At 39.8% G+C, this 18,073-nt stretch overlaps 1 protein-coding gene across 1 annotated transcript in view; it reads left to right on the top strand.

Annotated features, from left to right (window-relative positions):
• The window catches only part of TMA16 (translation machinery associated 16 homolog), a 30,190-nt gene extending 12,763 nt beyond the window's left edge, over positions 1 to 17,427 (top strand). The window contains exons 3-7 of the mRNA XM_068975317.1: positions 9,039 to 9,076; positions 10,275 to 10,359; positions 11,418 to 11,566; positions 14,593 to 14,635; positions 16,302 to 17,427. Coding sequence (XP_068831418.1) covers positions 9,039 to 9,076; positions 10,275 to 10,359; positions 11,418 to 11,566; positions 14,593 to 14,635; positions 16,302 to 16,482 — 496 coding nt within the window. The 3' untranslated portion in view covers positions 16,483 to 17,427. The remainder of the gene's footprint in view (positions 1 to 9,038; positions 9,077 to 10,274; positions 10,360 to 11,417; positions 11,567 to 14,592; positions 14,636 to 16,301) is intronic.
• Positions 17,428 to 18,073: the final 646 nt, after the last annotated feature.

The following is an 18,073-nucleotide window of genomic DNA, read 5'->3' as shown; positions in this document are numbered from 1 at the left end:
AAATATTCATGTGTGTTCTGTGTACTAAGGTAAAACACTGAACAAGGAGTCAGCACTTAGAACTTAATCTAAAACATATATAAATATAAATAGGTTGTGATGACAGCAATGAAGAAAAGTTTAAAAAGATTATGGGATAGAGAGTGAGGGAGAGATTCTGTTTTACATAGGATAGTCATGGAAAGTTTCTCTGAAGACTTTACATTTGAGCAGTGAGCCATGCAGACATTTACTAGGCACTTAGGTGAAAGTACCTATTAGATGTAAAAGATGAGATACAGAATGGGCTGTTGGATGTGCTGGCTCTGATGCTCAGAGGATAGGTTAGGGATATAGATGCAAATTTGGGAGCCATCAATATCTAGCTGATACTAGGACTACTGAGACTGGGTGAGATCACCTGACAAATAAATGAAGACAGGAAAGAGAAGGACATCAAGGATTGAGTCCAGAGCTCCTCAGCCGTTTAGAGGTTGGAGAAAGGAAGAGGCTCCAACAAGTGAGACTTAGGAGGAAAAAAACATGTTTGAAAGAGAAAATAGTGATCAACCTGTATCGTTTGTTACAAGATTAGGGCTGAGAATTGATTTAGTAATTTGATTTAGTAAAGCAGAGATCACTATATATTTTTTTCTTTAGTTGTTTCCTTAGTTGTTGGTCTAGAAATTTCAGCTAACATCTTAAAACAGTCATTCAAATTAACATCAAGTTCATTTGAGCAATATACCATGAAATGCTCCACTGTAACTCCATTCTGAGCCTCCTCTTTGTACTATTATTGTCAGATGTGTTTTGCACGCTGTCACTAAGTCATGTGCAACTCTTGCAGCCCCATGGATTATAGCCCACCAGGCTCCTCTGTCCATGGGATTTCCTAGGCAAGAATACTGGAGTGGGTTGCCATTTCCTCCTCAAGAGGATCTTCCCGACCCAGGTATGAAACCCATGTCTCCTGCATTTGCAGGCAGATTCTGTACCACTGAGCCACCTGGGAAGCCCTACTGTCAGATAAGTTATTCCTTTGTACATTGTAAGTTCATAAAACACAGTTTCATGATTATTGTTTTTATGCAGTTGTCTTAAGTTAGGACAAGAAAAGTGTTACAAATTAAAACACATTTATACTGTCTTTTCGGAGAAGACAGTGGCACCCCACTCCAGTAATCTTGCCTGGAAAATCCCATGGGCGGAGGAGCCTAGTGGGCTGTAGTCCGTGGGGTCTTGAAGAGTCGGACATGACTGAGCGACTTCACTTTCACTTTTCACTTTCATGCATTAGAGAAGGAAATGGCAACCCACTCCAGTGTTCTTGCCTAGAGAATCCTAGGGACGGGGGTATTTATCTGTGTAATTACCTTTTATCATTGGTGCTTCTTATTTTTTCATGTGGATTCAAATTAGTAACTGTTGTCCTTTTATTTCAGTCAGAAGAATTCCCTTTAGTGTTACTTGCAGGGAGAGTCTGAAAATGACAGATACTCTCGTTTTTATCTGAGAACGTCTTTAATTTTTCTGTAGGACTGTGCTTCATTTTCAAGTTTCAATATGTATGAAATTCTTGGTTCATAGTCTTCCTGTTCAGCACTTGAAATGTCACATCTTGGTCTTCAGGCCTCCAGCGTTCAGACAAGAAGTCAGCTGTTCATCTTATTGAGGCTCACTGTATGTGAGGAGTCACTTTTTTCCTGATGCTTTCAAGATACCACTTTGCCTTTCAGTAGCTTTACTAGTGTGTGGCTATGCCTAGGTGTGGATCTCTGAGTTTATCCTATATGAAGTTTATTAAGCTTCTGGGGCATGTAGGTTAATGTTTTTCATCAACTTGGGAAGTTGTTATTTTTTCAAATACCCTTTCTGTCCTGCCCCTCTCCTGTGACTCCCACATGCATATATTGATCTGCTTGATGGCATCCCCACAGATCTCTGAGACATCTTAATTTTTATTCTTTGTTTTTGCTCAGAGTGGATAATTTCAACTGGCTTCTTATGTTTGCTTGTCTCTGTCTACAGGTCCAACCCTCTGCACTTTCTCTGGTACAGTTTCTACTGTATGGTATTTTAAACTCCTGAGTATAGGCCATACTTCTTGTTTCTTTGTGAGTCTCCTACTTTTGTATTCAGAATTGAGCATTTTAAATAATTCAGGGTGATACTGTTGTTACAGACATATCGATCAAAGCCCCCAGTTAAAGGAACAGCCTTTTGCTTTTCCTTCCTTAATCTTGTTTTAACAGCTGCTGCTCATCAAACACAGCTTCCACTTCTGTGACCTTGCTTGCTCACCTTGCTTGCTCTTTACATCTTCGGGAACTTGGGCTGCCTGGGGAGGGACGGGATCTGAGCTGTTTTAGCGAGAAGTTTATGGTGTATAAAAGATACCCAAAACAAACCTGGGGTGCTCAGCCATTGGAGGTGACCCCGCGCAGTCCACAGAGGGCTAAATAACCCTGCCATTCTGTGTCTTCAAGCGCTGTTTGTGTCTTTCCCACACCACGGTTTCCATAACAATACTGTCCCCACGGTCATTTAGGTTTGCTGTTGTTGCTGTTTCCTTTGTGACTTTCCTGGACTAATTTTGTAAAAGCATGTTTGTCGTGTGCAGTTTTTGCAGTTTCTGCTCAATTAGTGGTCAGCTAATGTTTGGACAGGGGTTTCTGTAATTGCTTTTGACTAATAAAAGTCAGCCTTTGTTGAGGGACTGTGTAGGTCTTTTGGACATCTTTTCAGAACTCCAGGAGGCAGTTTGTATAGACTTTATTTAGCGTTTGCACAAAGCCTCAGGATTATCCAGAAGTGAGAGAGTAGGATCTTCTCGGGTCTTCCTTTGGCATGAAAACAGTCCTGAATGTACACCTGGCATTCTTGATTTCCAGGAATATGCGGGAGTGAGCATTTCAGTGCCCTGTATTGAACTTCCATTCCTTAGATTTTGCTTTTAAATTGTGTGGGTCAGCCTTTTGTTAGTCCTCCAGTGGTGTTATCACTCAGGCAGCTGTTGTGGTAGACAGTTGCTACTGAGATTGTTTCTGAGAAACAGCCTGGGGGTTGGGCTGCTTCCACAGAGAGAGCTCTGTGTTAGATTAGAAAGTAACTCTGCTGCGGCTGCTAAGTTGCTTCAGTCTGTCCGACTCTGTGTGACCCCATAGACTGCAGTGGGGCATTTCCATCTGCTGCCATGTCAAATGGTGACAGTGCTCAAAATGAAGCTTTGGGGGAATTCCAAACCTAACTGTTCTAGTGACTGCTAGGAGGATGGCTTTTACAGCTACCCTGAGTTGCTAACACGTTGGTTTATAAAAATTGCTGTTCTTACTGAGATTGAGTCATTTTTTTTGAGTAAATGCTCCTTTGATAGTTGCATGCCTTTGGTTAATTTTTAAACTTCTGAAAAAGTTGATTTTGACAAGTTTTGATTTTTTAAGTTCTTGTTCTGCCATTCTGAAAGTAGCTCTGTATTCTTGATGTGAAGGAATTCATAAGAAGGTTTTCTTCATCAGGAAATGAAATGTGTATGCTGCCTCCTCTTTTCTCCCTTTCTTGTCCCTTAGCCTCTCTTTGATCAGCATCCCATACTGTAATTTGCCTATTCTTCCCTGCACCTCTGGGCTGTGAGAGTCCCCAGGAACTGCTATGAAAGTAAAAAGGGAAAGTTGCTCAGTCGTGTCCGACTTTGCGACGCTGTGGGCTGTAGTCCAGGGAATTCTCTAGGACAGAATGCTGGAGTGGGTAGCCTTTCTCTTCTCCAGAGGATCTTCCCAACCCAGGGATCAAACCCACGTCTCTGCATTGCAGGCGGATTCTTTACCAGCTGAGCCACAAGGGAACTGCTATAGGAACAAATAAAAAAATTCCTTAAAATGAAGTTATGAAATCAAAATAGATTATTTTGATTATTTTAGAATAGCCTTAGCAGTTTGATGAATGCTAGATACATTTGCATAGTAGCTGATAAAAACCAGCTGTTTTATTGTTACATTCCTTGCCCAAGACCAGTTGGGTTAGCAGTTTCAAAGTTATTTGGCTAGAAGTTTTCTTGAAAAGAATAGTCAAATGCTATGATAATATAGTCAAATTTCCTTTCCTCTTTGTAATGATGGGTCTTTGTTTTGTACATTAAAGATTATTATAATGATATTGCTTTAAGATGGTAATTTTTTAACATCAGTTATTTTTGTATCACTTTCATGCATTTTTTTCTGATGATTTTGCTATCCCCTATACCAGTATTTCACTAACTTTAGTGAACATGAAATACACCCCTAAAGTGTATTAAAACGGCTTTTTGGGCTCCACCACTAGAGGTTTCCTGATACAGGGCTTCCCTGATAGCTCAGTTGGTGAAGAATCCGCCTGCAATGCAGTTGACTCCAGTCGGGAAGATCCACTGGAGAAGGGATGGGCTACCCACTCCAGTGTTCTTGGGCTTCCCTTGTCAGAGGGAGTCAGAGGAAGAAGCGTGACTAGGATGGAAGACAGTGTTTGCACTGTCATTTTCAGATGACATCCATCCCAGTATGCACTGTTCTGGTTTTTAGAAGTGAGCCATGAGGTCCAGCCACACTCAGGGAGGACAGGGGTGTGAATATCAAAACAGCAGGAATCTGCACTGGGGACCCTCTTAGGTATTACCACATCCTGCCCAACACAGATCCTTGATTTTATAAGGAAGAAAGAGAGCCAGCAGCTGGAGGATTCTTTTTACTACTTCCTAAGATTTATTTTTAGGGAGGTAGGGGAAGATTGGGGTGGATATTGTTAGGGTGCAGTGCCCTTGACCAGAGGTAGAGGGTACAGACACGAGCTGCTGGGTTCATCAGATGGACTCTGAATACCTGAAGATACTGAAGGCGTGAATAGCGCTGTAGAGTAGGAGTCAGACACTATTTATCTTTAGCATTTGAATGCTCTGATTTAAGACTATATGAAATACCTCTTCTGTTCCTATTAAAGAAATTAGTGCAGTTTGAGGACTAGTGCATTTCAAGTGATGCTCAATTTATAGGCAGGAAATAGTTATTATTCTATATCATTTGTTTTATGAATTCTCAGCATAGCAACATGTTGGTACTGTGTATTGTCAAATTTTGTCCCATAGAGTAGAACTATAGATATCAAATGAAAATAATTTCACTTAACAAACATAATGGGTAAGAATCTAGGTAACAACTTGGAGAATTTAGTCTCAAATCTCTCTTTCATTCCAGCTTCACTCCCCTGTAGTTTAAGCCCTCAGTGTATTCATTCAGATCCATAGCAAACTTGACTTCTAACTAGATTCTTCTCTCTAGGCTGATTTGAAAGGAATGAATTCTCAGAGTCATTTTCAGCCTTATTATGTAGTGTTCTGTACTTCTTTTTAAAAATCATCTTTGAGGTTTAAATAGCATATGACAAAATAGACATAACTGAAGTGTGCAGCGTTTGAGTTTTGACAATACATGGTGTAACCCCTTGATCAGTATGCTGGAGTATGTTTTCATCCTCCTCCAAATCTTCCCAGTCAGGTCTCAGCCCTCCTCCTCTAGCCTTGGGCACCTGTTGTTTTGTTTTTTCATAGATGCTATCTATCTTTCCTAGCATTTCATGTAAATGGAATCATACTGTATGTAGTTTTTTGTGGCAGTCTTTTTCATTTAGCATGAAATTTATCCACGTTATTGCATATATTAGTTGTCTTCCATTGGGGAAGAACTGATGTGAAGCTGAAGGTCCAATACTTTGGCTACCTGATGCGAAGAGCCGACTCATTGGAAAAGACTCTGGTGCTGGGAAAGACTGAGGGCAAAAGGAAAAGTGGACAGCAGAGGATGAGGTGGCGGGGTGGCATCACCGACTCGATGGACGTGCATTTGAGCAAGCTCTGAAAGCTGGTGGAGGAAAGGGAAGCCTGACGTGCTGCTGTCTGCGGTGTTGCGAAGTCAGACGTGATATGATTTAGTGACAAACAACAAGTTGTCTTTCTCTTCCATTACTAAGTAGTATTTCATTGTATGGATATGTAGGTTTTTATCCATTTGCCTGTTGATAGTCATTTGGATTGTTTATACTTTATGGCTTTTCTCAGGGTCTGCAAGCTGAGTGACCATCTATTTTTATAAAAGCAGTTTGTTTTACTGAAAGGCAGCTCTGCCCATTCCTTTCATGTTTGTGGCTGTGATGGCAGAGATGAGTAGTTATGACAGACCAGCCACATGGTCCTCAAAGCCTTACTTCTTACTGTCGAAAGCTTAAGTGAAAATGAGCAACCCTGCTGTTGCATACAGATAAAATTGCCATAAACATGTACAGGTATTTTCACGGACATAAAACATTTTTCTTTCAATTCTTAGAACTGGAATTGCTGGGCTGTGTAGTAGATATGGGCTTCCCAGGTGGTGCTAGTGGTAAAGGATCTGCCTGGGTCAGGAAGATCCCATGGAGGAGGGCATGGCAACCCCTTCCATATTCTTGCCTAGAGAATCCCATGGACAGGGGAGCCTGGAGAACTGCAATCCATAGGGTCACAAAGAGTGATGTGACTGAAGCAGCTTAGCAGGCACACACATGCACAGGAGATGTATGTTTAAGTAAATAAGAAATTGAGTTTTTAAAAAACTTGTTGAAAAGAATGAAGTCATGTAGGAGGTGTAATGTTTAAGTATGTAAATAAAAAAATTACCTTATCTGAAGTGGTAATGCCATTTTACTTTTTTCACCACTGATGTATAAGAGTTGGACTTCCCAGGTGGTGCTAGTGGTAATCTGCCTGCCGATGCAGGAGACACAAGAGTAGCTGGTTCAACATCTGGGTCTGGAAGATCCTCTGGAGGAGGAAATGACAACCCACTCCAGAATTCTTGCCTGGGAAATCCCATGGACAGAGGAGCCAGGCTGGCTACAGTCCACGGGGTTGCAAAGAGTTGGACATGACTGAAGGAACTTAGCCTCCGTTTCCTCTCAGACATGTATTATCATTTTTAAAACAGATTTGAACCAATCTAGTGGGTGTACAGTAATGTCTCAATGTGGTTTTAATTTGTATTTCTTTATGACTAATTATATATTTTTATGTGTTTATTGTTTGCTTTTATGTCTCTGATTTGATGAAAAATCTGTTAAAATCTTTTCCCTTTTGATTTTGAGTTGTTTGTCCACTGTCAAGTAGTAAGAACTCTTTATATATTCTTAACACAAGTCTTTTGTATGTTATTTGTATTGTGAATATTTTCTCCCATTCTGTGGCTGAAATATTTTTGTTAAAAAGGCTTCATTTTATTTCTCTGATTTTCTAGTTGTTTAAAGTGGGAGGGTAAATCTGATCTGCTTTCTTAGTGCAAGGACAGTGATTTTTTTTTTCCTTCATTGCTGTATCCCTAGTTGATAGCATTAAGCATTGAAAAAAAAAAAACTAGTGAAAGATTATTGCTGAGCCATGAAAGACGCTGGGATTCTTGGCCTCCGGAAGAGAGAAATTCAACCTGGGGCCAGTGACAAGGCTTGATCACTCAGAGCTTTTGTGTACTAAAGTTTTATTAAAGTATAAAAGAGATAGAGAAAGCTTCTGAAATACACATCAAAAGGGGGCAAAAAGAGCGCCCCCCCGCTAGTCTTTCCTGCTGCTACTGCTAAGTCACTTCAGTCATGTCCGACTCTGTGCGACCCCATAGACGGCAGCCCACCAGGCTCCCCTGTCCCTGGGATTCTCCAGGCTGCAGTCCATGGGGTCGCTAAGAGTCAGATACGACTGAGTGACTTCACTTTCACTTTTCACTTTCATGCATTGGAAAAGGAAATGGCGACCCACTTAGCAGTAAGTTACATACCTATTAGCAGACAGCTAATTAGAGGAAGGAATTGTCTCGAAACTCAGAATAGTGCCAGGCCTCTCACCTACAACATGCATTTTGAGATAACATTGGCACAAGGTGAGTCATCCCAGGCCATAAGATGATTGACATGAATCTTGAAGAAAGGCAGGTTTCCAAGCAAATATGTAGTCTCATTAACATAGCTTAAGAGAACATTTGCGAGAGTAAAGCATACTGGTTTGTTAAGTAAAGCATACTGGTTTGTCAAGTCCCTTCTGAGTCTTAGTTGGAACCAACTTGAAGAAAGACAGAGTCTAAGGTAAATACATAGTTCATTAACATAGCTTAAGAATAACGTTTCTGTGAGAAAAACACATTGGTTAGCTCAAGGGCTGAGAAAAGTTAAGTTCAGGTGGAACCAGATGTCATCATGGCAACACAGAATTTTAAAGGAAACCTCCTTTTAATTTTGTATAGAGAAGGAAAAAAAATCTGACAATTGCAGTTTGTTTCTTCCTGACGTTTAAGAGAGAGAGAAAAAACTTCTGATGGTTGCAGCCTGTTTTCTCCATTTGGAGATCCTAGCCTTCCGGCATGTTACCCTCTCACTAGCGTCCCTCTTTCCTGAATGGAAAAGAGGTTTTTCTTTTCTTTTCTTGTCCTCCTGTGGAATCTTAGTCCCTGACCAGGGAACAACCCATGCCCCCTTCGATGGAAGTTCAGACTGTTAACCACTGGAATGCCAGGGAAGTCCCTGAACGGATTAGAATTCAAAATAGCAACAGTAGGAGGCACATGATCATGTAGGCCATTTTTTGAGAGTAAATGAGTTCTTTTTCTTTGTTATAATTTGTATCAAATTTATGAAAAGTAAACATTTTGTTTTATTCCTGTTGAAGTTTAAAAGATGACAGTGATGCATTTTGGTCTTGATGGCAGCAGTTTTCTAGAAGGTCCTTGTTACTCTTCTGTGCACAAGCAAGCTTTCCTTTGTGTTTTCAAAACCAGTTTGTTTTATAGGTATCCTTTAGTCACTGCAGAGCAGAAAAAAAATTCTAGTAACATTTTGTGATTTAAAAGAGAAGCATGGTGTCAGTGTTTCTTCTTTAAGAAAATTAATTTCATATGCATAAAAGTGATCTTTGAAAGGTTCTTAAGGTTCTTTGGGTAGTTTTTCTTTTTGTTGTTTTTTTCAGATTTTTAAAACTTGTTTTGGAAGTTTTCTAACACACATGCACTTTTTCTCCCAAGATTGAAGAATGAAAAGGCGTTGCGTCTCAACCTTATTGGTAAGTGGATTTTTCTTGTTTGAAGTTCTTCCCTTAACTATTTTCTCTTGACTCTCGTAGTGAAATACTATTTTTATCTCGACCAGATAAAAGTGATTTTGCTAGATTAAGTGAATTTTCTCTACCAGACTTGATTAAAATAAAGTCAGTCATTAAACTGTTAGAACAGTGTGAATATCTAGGTCAGTTTTCTAGAAATTCTTTAGTATCTACTCTTATCCATCCCTCTCTCTCTCCAGTTTAATTCTAGCTTCCTAACCATTTAGAATTATGAAGGGTTTTGGAAACAGCAATTCATGTTTAATGATGTGAATGTCTCCTCAGTCTATATCTCAGTGTCACAGTCTTTTTATGTGTGTGTCTGGGTGTGTGATCAGATTTATTATTGGTAAGGGTATCTGATAAGTCTGAGATTTCAAAAGAGTGGCTACTAGGCTTTGTAACTAAAATGAAAGATATTCAAATCATTAACTCAACTGCCTTATCAGGCAGCAGAATCATATTTGTAAATGGTTTATCAGTAATCCTGCATAGGGCCATTTCTTGATTTGTGATACTGAGAAATCTTACTGAAAGTGGCACCCCTGTGGTCTGATTGACTCATAAGCATGAAGTCTGCTAGCTTTTTGATAATAGATGTCAGTCATTCTGCATCGTATACAACAGATCTTGTATGCTTAGTGTATTTACTGACTTTGAGGCCCTGAACAGGTTACTTAACTTTTCTCTTCTAAATGGAGATAATAATAACCCTCATAGGGTTGTAAGAGTCAAGACCTGTGCCTGTACGTAGTGCCCGCTTGCTTACTAAAAGTTCAGCACACACCGTCCTCTTCATTAATCTGATCAAACTCTCCTTTTGCTATTTCAGACAAGTTCTATCATTTGCTTTATAAATACTTGGAAATTCATGTTCTTTTAAAGTATTCTTTATTTTTAAAAATGTTTTGTATCCTTACTGGATAAGAAATACATACAGAAAAGCATCCTTGCTACCTTTGTCACTTTCCCAAATTAAAATGTGACAGTTCAGTTTCTGACAGGCTTGTTTAGCTTTGAGCCCACACAAAACTTTATATTTAACTTGGAAATAAATGTTGATACTGTTTTAAACACATTGATGTTGAAAATTATAATGAATACCTCTGCTTAAATAATGACTTATGATGTTAATCTGTTTTGGTACTTGTTGTTATAGGTGAAAAACTGCAGTGGTTTCAAAATCATCTTGATCCCAAAAAAGTAGGATATTCAAAAAGAGATGCTTGTGAATTAATTGAAAGGTAAACACTGGGCATGTTAATGACCAAAGCGTCAGTAAGAGGAATTCTCCAACTTGGTTCTGCAAGATGCAGAGTTCTGTTCTGGATTTATAGACAAGCAGATAGACTTTGTTATAAAGACTTTGGGTTGGTATACTAGCTTAGTCATTTTAGTAGGCTCATCACCTTTCTGCGCTTCAGAATGGCAGGTAACCCAGTTTTTTGACTTCCTTGAGAAATGACATCAAAACTGATATCTGCAGATGGAGGTAAGGTAGTTTGAAGAGCATCTAGGCAGAGAGAAGAAGGTCTGAAAGGCCTGGGGATGGGAGCAGCCTATTTAGTGATCTGCCAGACATTTAATATCACTGAGATAATAGGTTCCGGGAGGGAATTGTGACAGTTTGAATAAACAACCAACACATAAAAAATCTCGAATATCAGTGTAAGAGTTTGGACTTGACCCAAGGACAGTGGGAATCATAGGAGACTTTGAATAGCAAGTAGCTGCGATACTCACATTTAAACTTTTGAGAGTGAGGCAAATGGGTGAGGGGGCAAACTGTTAAGAGGCTGATGAAGCCGTCCAGGCAAGAGGTGGTGGTGGGAGCAATGTGGTAAAGAGAAATGGAAATGTCTAGAGGGTTTAATGGGGTAAAAGTCTCAATCTTCAGTGAAGACTTAAATGTGGCATAAAGGGGAGAGAGAGGAGTCAGGGTGACCCAGTCTTCATCTGCGTGAATGAAGGCGGGGGCCAGGGCAGAGGTGGAGCAGATTCGGAAGGGACCAGGAGCAGGGCGGAGGGTGCGTTAAGGCATCACCTGTCAGCCAGATGGAGACATCCAGGAGGTGGTGGAGTGTGAGGACCTGGAGTTGACACTGTAATGGCAGGCTCTGATTTGTTCACAGAAGATTTGAGAGTGGTTGAGTTACCAAGAGAAGGTCTGGGGTCTGAGAACTTGAAGGAATCTAGAGGAATATGAAAACTTGAGAAGGACAGGCAGTGGCTGGGGATTATGTTTTAAATGAAGTAATATAAGCCAAACAGATTTTGTAAGTCAGACCATCTTGTTTTTCAGGTATTTGAATCGATTCAGCAGCGAGCTGGAGCAGATTGAGTTGCGGAACAGCTTCAAGGACAGGCAGGGCCGGAGGCACTGCTCTCGGGAGGCGGCCATCAGGCAGACTCTGGAGCGGGAGCAGCAGCAGTACCAAGCCTATGGCCTCGGTGCGTCCCGTATGGCTTCCTGATGTCTTGTCTCTGTAACTTATCCTGTTTATTTAGTTCACTTTGATTTTCCTTTTCTTTCTTTTTGAATATTTGGAATTTTTTAAATTCATTCTTTTTTTCTCCTACTTTCCCGAAACTGTCAATTCTGACAGTGACATTTTTCTACTATGATAGTAATCTTTTCCTCTCCCTTCAGGCATGTGCTTAACCTGCTTTGGTCTAGGATTATTACTTGCCTGTCTCCAGTCACATCAAGTTTCTTTAGAGTAGGTACTGTGTCCTCTTGCCTTTGTAATTTTTGTAGTAAAGAGCTATACTTGTTGCAGCCATTCTTGAGAAATTACAGAAATCAAAATTTCTTTCTTAACAGTGGAGCATTTCTTATAGTTCATGAAGACAAGTGTGTTGTTCGTTTAGCAGCATCGTCTGAAGAAAAGTACTTAGGAGGAGAGGAGAGGGCACTTGCAAGGGCTTGCAAAGCCCACCAGCAGAAAATGACCCAACGGCTGCACATGGCCTACAAGTAGTGTTTGATTGGCATATGAATTGTCAGTATAAAAAGATCTGCTGATTTCACATGAAAAATGTAGATTTCTGGATGCCTGTTAAACATACGGTCTGACAGCATTGTTTGCTAGAGCAGAACAGTAGCCATCGCTTTTAGACTTAGCATTCAGTACTTCCAGACCTTCCTTCATTCACGTTCCCTGCCTAGTCCCTGTAGGCACTCATGTGTGAATTTGCCTGGAGAGTATAGTAAATGAAATGTTTAATAGGAAAATTAGGTTTTCTAGCTTTAATAATAACAGTAGGAGCCTGAAGGCTTTATCCTGCGACTCCTGCTGTGAAGGTCCCAGCCCTGGCAATAGTGGTACTTGGTCCAGGAAAGCCTGGGCGGCCCCCCACAGGCATTCTCCCCTCAGGCCAAACCTCCCTGGTGATTTCTCACTGAATGCAGGGTGCACTTCAGCAACACCCAGCAGGGAGCGTTGAAAAACACAAAATTTAGTGCTTGCAGTTCCTGGAGGGTACAGGACATGCCTGAAGGGCTCACAGTGAAGCCTCCAGTAGAGAAAGAGGGGAAAGCAGGGGTGGGGTGGGGTGGGGGGGGGTCCTGCCATTGTAAGCGTCAAGGTGGAATGCCCCGGGTTTCAGGGGCTCCCTCTTCATGAAGATGGCAGAAAGGAGAATGGGTTCGCTCAAGTGACCAGTCCCCTGGGGTGTTCTGACTGGGTGGGGCAGCCTGGTTTCTGACCTAGTTGTTCTCTGCAGCTGTGTCAGAAGCTGGCAGTAGGTTCATTGACTTTGATGTCTTCGCAGTCAGAAGGTTAACTTCAGGCACTTATACCTTCAGTAACACTAGGAACCCTGAGTAGATGGCAGTTCCTCTTCAGCATTCCTGAGAAATGAGTTTTTTCACTGAAAACAACAACAGCAACAGCAGAATAGCTTTAGAACAGGTTAGATCTCTGCTTAGACCCTTGCAGCTTACTAAATAACAGGGCTAGTTACTTCCTACCCACTCCCCAGCCTTGTTACCTTCCATTTAAAAATAGAGAGGGATTGTACACCTCCCCTTTCCAGGTCATTTAAAAGCCAAACAAGACTGTATGGAACATGTAGGGATTGAGGGAGAGCTTCAGCCAGTGCTGTGTCCTTTTCACTTAAATTTGTCTGTGCTTATAGTCTCCATTTCTTCATCTTCCATTTTTTCTGGAACCCCTTAAATTAGGCTTTTGTAGCCACCACTCAAAGTCCTTGTTGATGATGAACTGTTTAAGTTGCTAAAACAGATGGTAGCTCTGCTGGGTACTGACTCTTATAGTCAACTTCTGTGCAGCCTTTGATACAGATGATCCCTTCATTTTTTGGTCACAATTTTTATTTGGGGTAGTAGCCCCTGTCCTTCTCCGGTTTTCCTCCCAGTTCACTGGCCATAATGTCCGTTTCCTAAGTTGAATCCTTCTCATAGCCTCACGAACTAAATAATTGGCCCAGATATCTGTCCTTGGGCCTCTTGTCTTTCCAGTTTATACCAGGTCCTGCATTTATCTCATTTAGTCCTGTGCTTTTAAATACCATCTAAATGTCAAAACTTCCAAATTTATGTTGTCAATCCTAACTTGTCCCTAGAACTCCAGACTTGCATTCTCAAACTTGAGTTTCTTAAAATCTCTGCTTGAATGTCTTCTAGACAGCTCCAATTTGGCATGTCCCAAAGCAAAGTCCAGCTTTTCTCCTAAAACTGGCTCCTCTTGTAAGATCCGTATTTCATTCAGTGACATCACCACTTGCCCATCATCCTGCAGACATTTCACATCCCACATCCAGCTCATCAGCCAGATACACTTGGAGTCTGATGACTTGCGCTGCTGCTCTGCTCTCCTGTAGCTCGAGCCACCCGTCTCTCAGCTCTGCTCTTGTGATGCCCTCCCAGGTGGCTCTGGGCTCAGTCTCTTCTACCTGTAGCTACCAGGTTGAGGACCAGTAATTGACAGCACATCCCATGTCAGACATCCTACTGGGGGTGGAGCCAGTGCTGAATCTCAGACCTTCCGTTCTTCTGGTTGTGCCTCAGCCCAGGGAATGTGGTGACACAAGTCCACAAGAGTCTAGAAACATGGGCAAATTATCAGAGATGCTGTCAGTAAGATTCAGTGAAGACTACATACCAACATCTCTCTGTCTTGCCCCTGTTTGGTGTAGCCATTCCTCACTCACATTCTTATTTTCTGAAGCTGTTGTAAAGGTCAAACATTTTTTATTGTAGATTTGTTTCATTTTATACATTGTATTTTAGAATACATTATTTATTAGTGTTTTTTTTTTTAATCACCTTCTTAAACTAAGTCCTTTATACTTTTGAAACTTCTTTTCATTGTAGCTTTGTCATCATGCTTTGAAAGTTTCCTTTGCTTTAGGCATTCTTCTGTCAGTTATTTCTTTTTCTTCCTGAGATAATGAAAAAACTATAAGTACTGTAATAAGAAGACTTTACCTAATAAATATATTTTCTTTTCCAGAGATTCCAGACATTTTAAATGCAGATAATCTAAAAACTTTTAGGTGAGTTTGTTGCATTTTTTTCCTTAAAGCTGCATGTAAAATACATGATAGATAAACTTTCTTCCCTTTTGAGTATTCAGGGGTTCTTTGTAACCTCTCTTTCATCAGATAAGTAAGAATTTTCCTAAGTTGCATTTGTTAGAAATGCTTGAAATGATAGTGACCTAGTGCTTTTGTTTTTCAAAATACTTCAAAATTCTTCAATATAGTATTTAAAAGAACATGATGTCACTGTTCCTTTCTGTTATTTAAAAAAACAAAAAACTGTCAGCAGCAAACTTGATGGCTCAGAAACCCGTTCCCAGATTGTTTGCAGCCCCTCCTTCTGGAGAAGTTGGTTGGTGGGAAGGGAATCATGAAGAACCAGGTGACTCAGTGATCTCTCTAATAGTACTCTGTGACCAGAGAGACCAGTGAGTAGGATTTCCAGTGTTTAGTTTTCAAACATAAATTATTTTTCTTTAGAAAATAATTTTTATTAATCACTTTGGCCTCAGGTAGGTCATGTTGATCAGCCTGAAATTTTAATTGAAATTAGATAAATTAAGTCCATGTTATTTGAAACCCTTAAGCTTATTTTATATTATTATTCTTCTGAATTTATAGAAAATATTTAATATTCATAAAATCTCAGCTCTCATAAAATTTATCAGTCATATATAAGAAGTGGTTCACTTTTTTAACTCATGTACATGTAGTTATAAGTACATGGAGCATAAGATTTTTTTAGATGTTAATTTTTTTGCCTGTAATATTAAGTAGTCAGATATTTAAGTATTCTCATTCAGTAAAACGGTAGATTCTGCCTCCTCCAAAGAAAGCCAAAAATGAGAAGGAATTAGCATAGACTATTAGTATTTTTATCTAGCTAGAGTTCAGTTCTCAAAACAGTCTTCATTTTGCTCCCGAAGTAACTGAACATAGGATTGTCACAGAAATGCTGAGGTTGAGAAACTGGAAGTTTTCTGTTATAAGAATTGTTTGGTTGCTGAAACTTAATTGTGACTTCCCATTGTGTGTGAAGAGAAGAACCTTTTCTGACTCTGCATTTTGGAGGTTTTCCAGTGTGGTGTAGTTCCTGCTTTTGAGATTTCTTGATACTGTTATGTCCTGATAGAGGGAAGTGTTCAGGATAGGGATCATAAAAGAAAGGAACAGCCTCCTTATAACTTCTACCTAATGTTTTCCTGCATTGTTTTGAAAGTCTTGAATATGTGAAATTCCCTGGGCAGTTAACTGCTATTATAGATTAACGGGGCTTCCCTGGTGGCTCAGATGATAAAGAATCTGCTTGTAGTGCTGGAGACCTGGGTTCAATCCCTGAGTCAGGAAGATCACTTGGAGAAGGAAATGGCTACCCACTCCAGTATTCTTGCCTAGGAAATCCATGCACAGAGGAACTTGGCGGGCTACAGTCCATGGGGTCGCAAAGTGTCAGACGTGAGTGAGCAACTGTAACATAATATAGATTAATGAGAAACTGCAGTAAGTATGGAAAATGCAAACCTCAGTTTTGGGGACATTTTTTTTTTTCCTGATGCATTTATATTGTTTCCGTCTATTACATTGGAGTCTGCTGTAAATTTATAAACTTTTTTCTGCATAGTTTTGAATATTGACTTCATTCCCCACTTCACCAACTCTCTGCATTCTCTCTTTTGTCTAGGGAATGGGACTTTGATCTGAAGAAGTTGCCAAACATTAAAATGAGAAAAGTCTGTGCTAGTGATGCAGTGCCCAAGAAGTCTAAGAAGAAAGCTGTGACAGCTGTAGACAGAGATTTGGGGGAATTGAAACTGAAAGATGAGTCCAGTGACACAGACGAGGAAATGACTGCAGTGGCTTAAGTGTCTTTGCTTGAGTTGAAAATAAATAATTTGAGAACTTCAGGTTATACTTAATTATAGTAAATAATTGTCTCAGCACACGAATTTCCTGTTTTATCTTACTCTTATATTTTCAGTTTCAAAAACAGTGTGGCAATTTTTATTTAAAAATGAATGTTGCTTTTCATGTACATTAAGTTATTAGCATAGATAGAAGTACTCTGCAGAATCCATTTAATTTAAATTTCTAGGTTTGGGAGACCAATATGAATGAGAACCAAAATGTTACAGTTTTTTTTTTATAACATGTTTACTTAGAATCACCTAATATCACATTTTGGGGCATAGGCAGTAGCTATTTTGCTAGAAGGTTAATGTGGGTACTTCTTGAGTAAGCAGTGATGACAGCAAAACTGCCTCTTAGCAGTGTTTTTCACTGTTCTTCCTCTTACACATCAAACCTGTTTTCTTTCCTTATAAAATAGGGAAAATGTGATATAGAATTTATATACACTTATGGATTGTACATTGCTGTTATTTATTATGTTTGACCCAGAGTTAGGTAAATGGTTAAAGAAGAACCACCAACTTATTCTTATGTGGATCTCCTATTGACCTGTTATCTAGATAAAAGGGGTAAATGATTTCAGGTTGGCTAGTTCTGTTTGTGTATTATTTTTTACTTTCTCATTGTGAAAAGTATTAGGTTTTATTTGTGGAAACAGAACTAAAGATTAGAGAACTAGTTATTTCAGTTGTCTTATTTCTTCTGAGAGAGAGGTTAAATTAACATGTAAACTCAGTGTTTCTAGCATCATGGAAAACATGACTGTGGTAGAATGTTCTTAACAGAACTTGTTAAATGCAAGTTTCTTCTGGCCTGTTTTCTGAAGAGTGCAGTGAAAGTGCATTTTCAAGGGAAAAAAATTCTGTATGAGGTAACCAGGTATCAACTGTCTTGTTAACAGCTTTTTTACTTCAGAAGGTTAAAAATAAAACTTATTTTATAATTTTACGTAAGATTCTTATTATTTAATGTTTGGTGATTTAACTAATGCTGACTTGCTTTGGCTTTAAATAATCCATGTAGAAGTATGGTTTTATGGTTATATAGTAAGTTCTTACGGAGAAAGCAATGGCAGCTCACTCCAGTACTGTTGCCTGGAAAATCCCACGGATGGAGGAGCCTGGTGGGCTGCAGTCCATGGAGTCACTAAGAGTCGGACACGACTGAACAACTTCAATTTCACTTTTCACTTTCACGCATTGGAGAAGGAAATGGCAACCCACTCCAGTGTTCTTGCCTGAAGAATCCCAGGGACGGGGAAGCCTGGTGCACTGCCGTCTATGGGGGTTGCATAGAGTCGGACACGACTGAAGCGACTTAGCAGCAGCAGCAGTAAGTTCTTATCTCTTTGGTCATTGGAACATTTCCTTCTTGGGGGAAGGGAGTTCATTTTTTGTTTCAAAACGACTACAAAAACTGAGTCATAAATTACAGTAAAGAATAAAAACTGCTTTATCCAGTCTGGTATTTAAAAAGCATTACTGTTGATGCTTAGAAAGAAATACTGTCTTATTTTACAAGAATAACTTGTGAAAATGGCAGAAC

The sequence above is a fragment of the Capricornis sumatraensis genome, chromosome 7 (genome assembly GCF_032405125.1).
Source record: "Capricornis sumatraensis isolate serow.1 chromosome 7, serow.2, whole genome shotgun sequence".
Lineage (NCBI taxonomy): Eukaryota > Metazoa > Chordata > Mammalia > Artiodactyla > Bovidae > Capricornis > Capricornis sumatraensis.
Note: the sequence above shows the minus strand (reverse complement) of the source record. Positions and strands in the feature narration are given on the sequence as shown.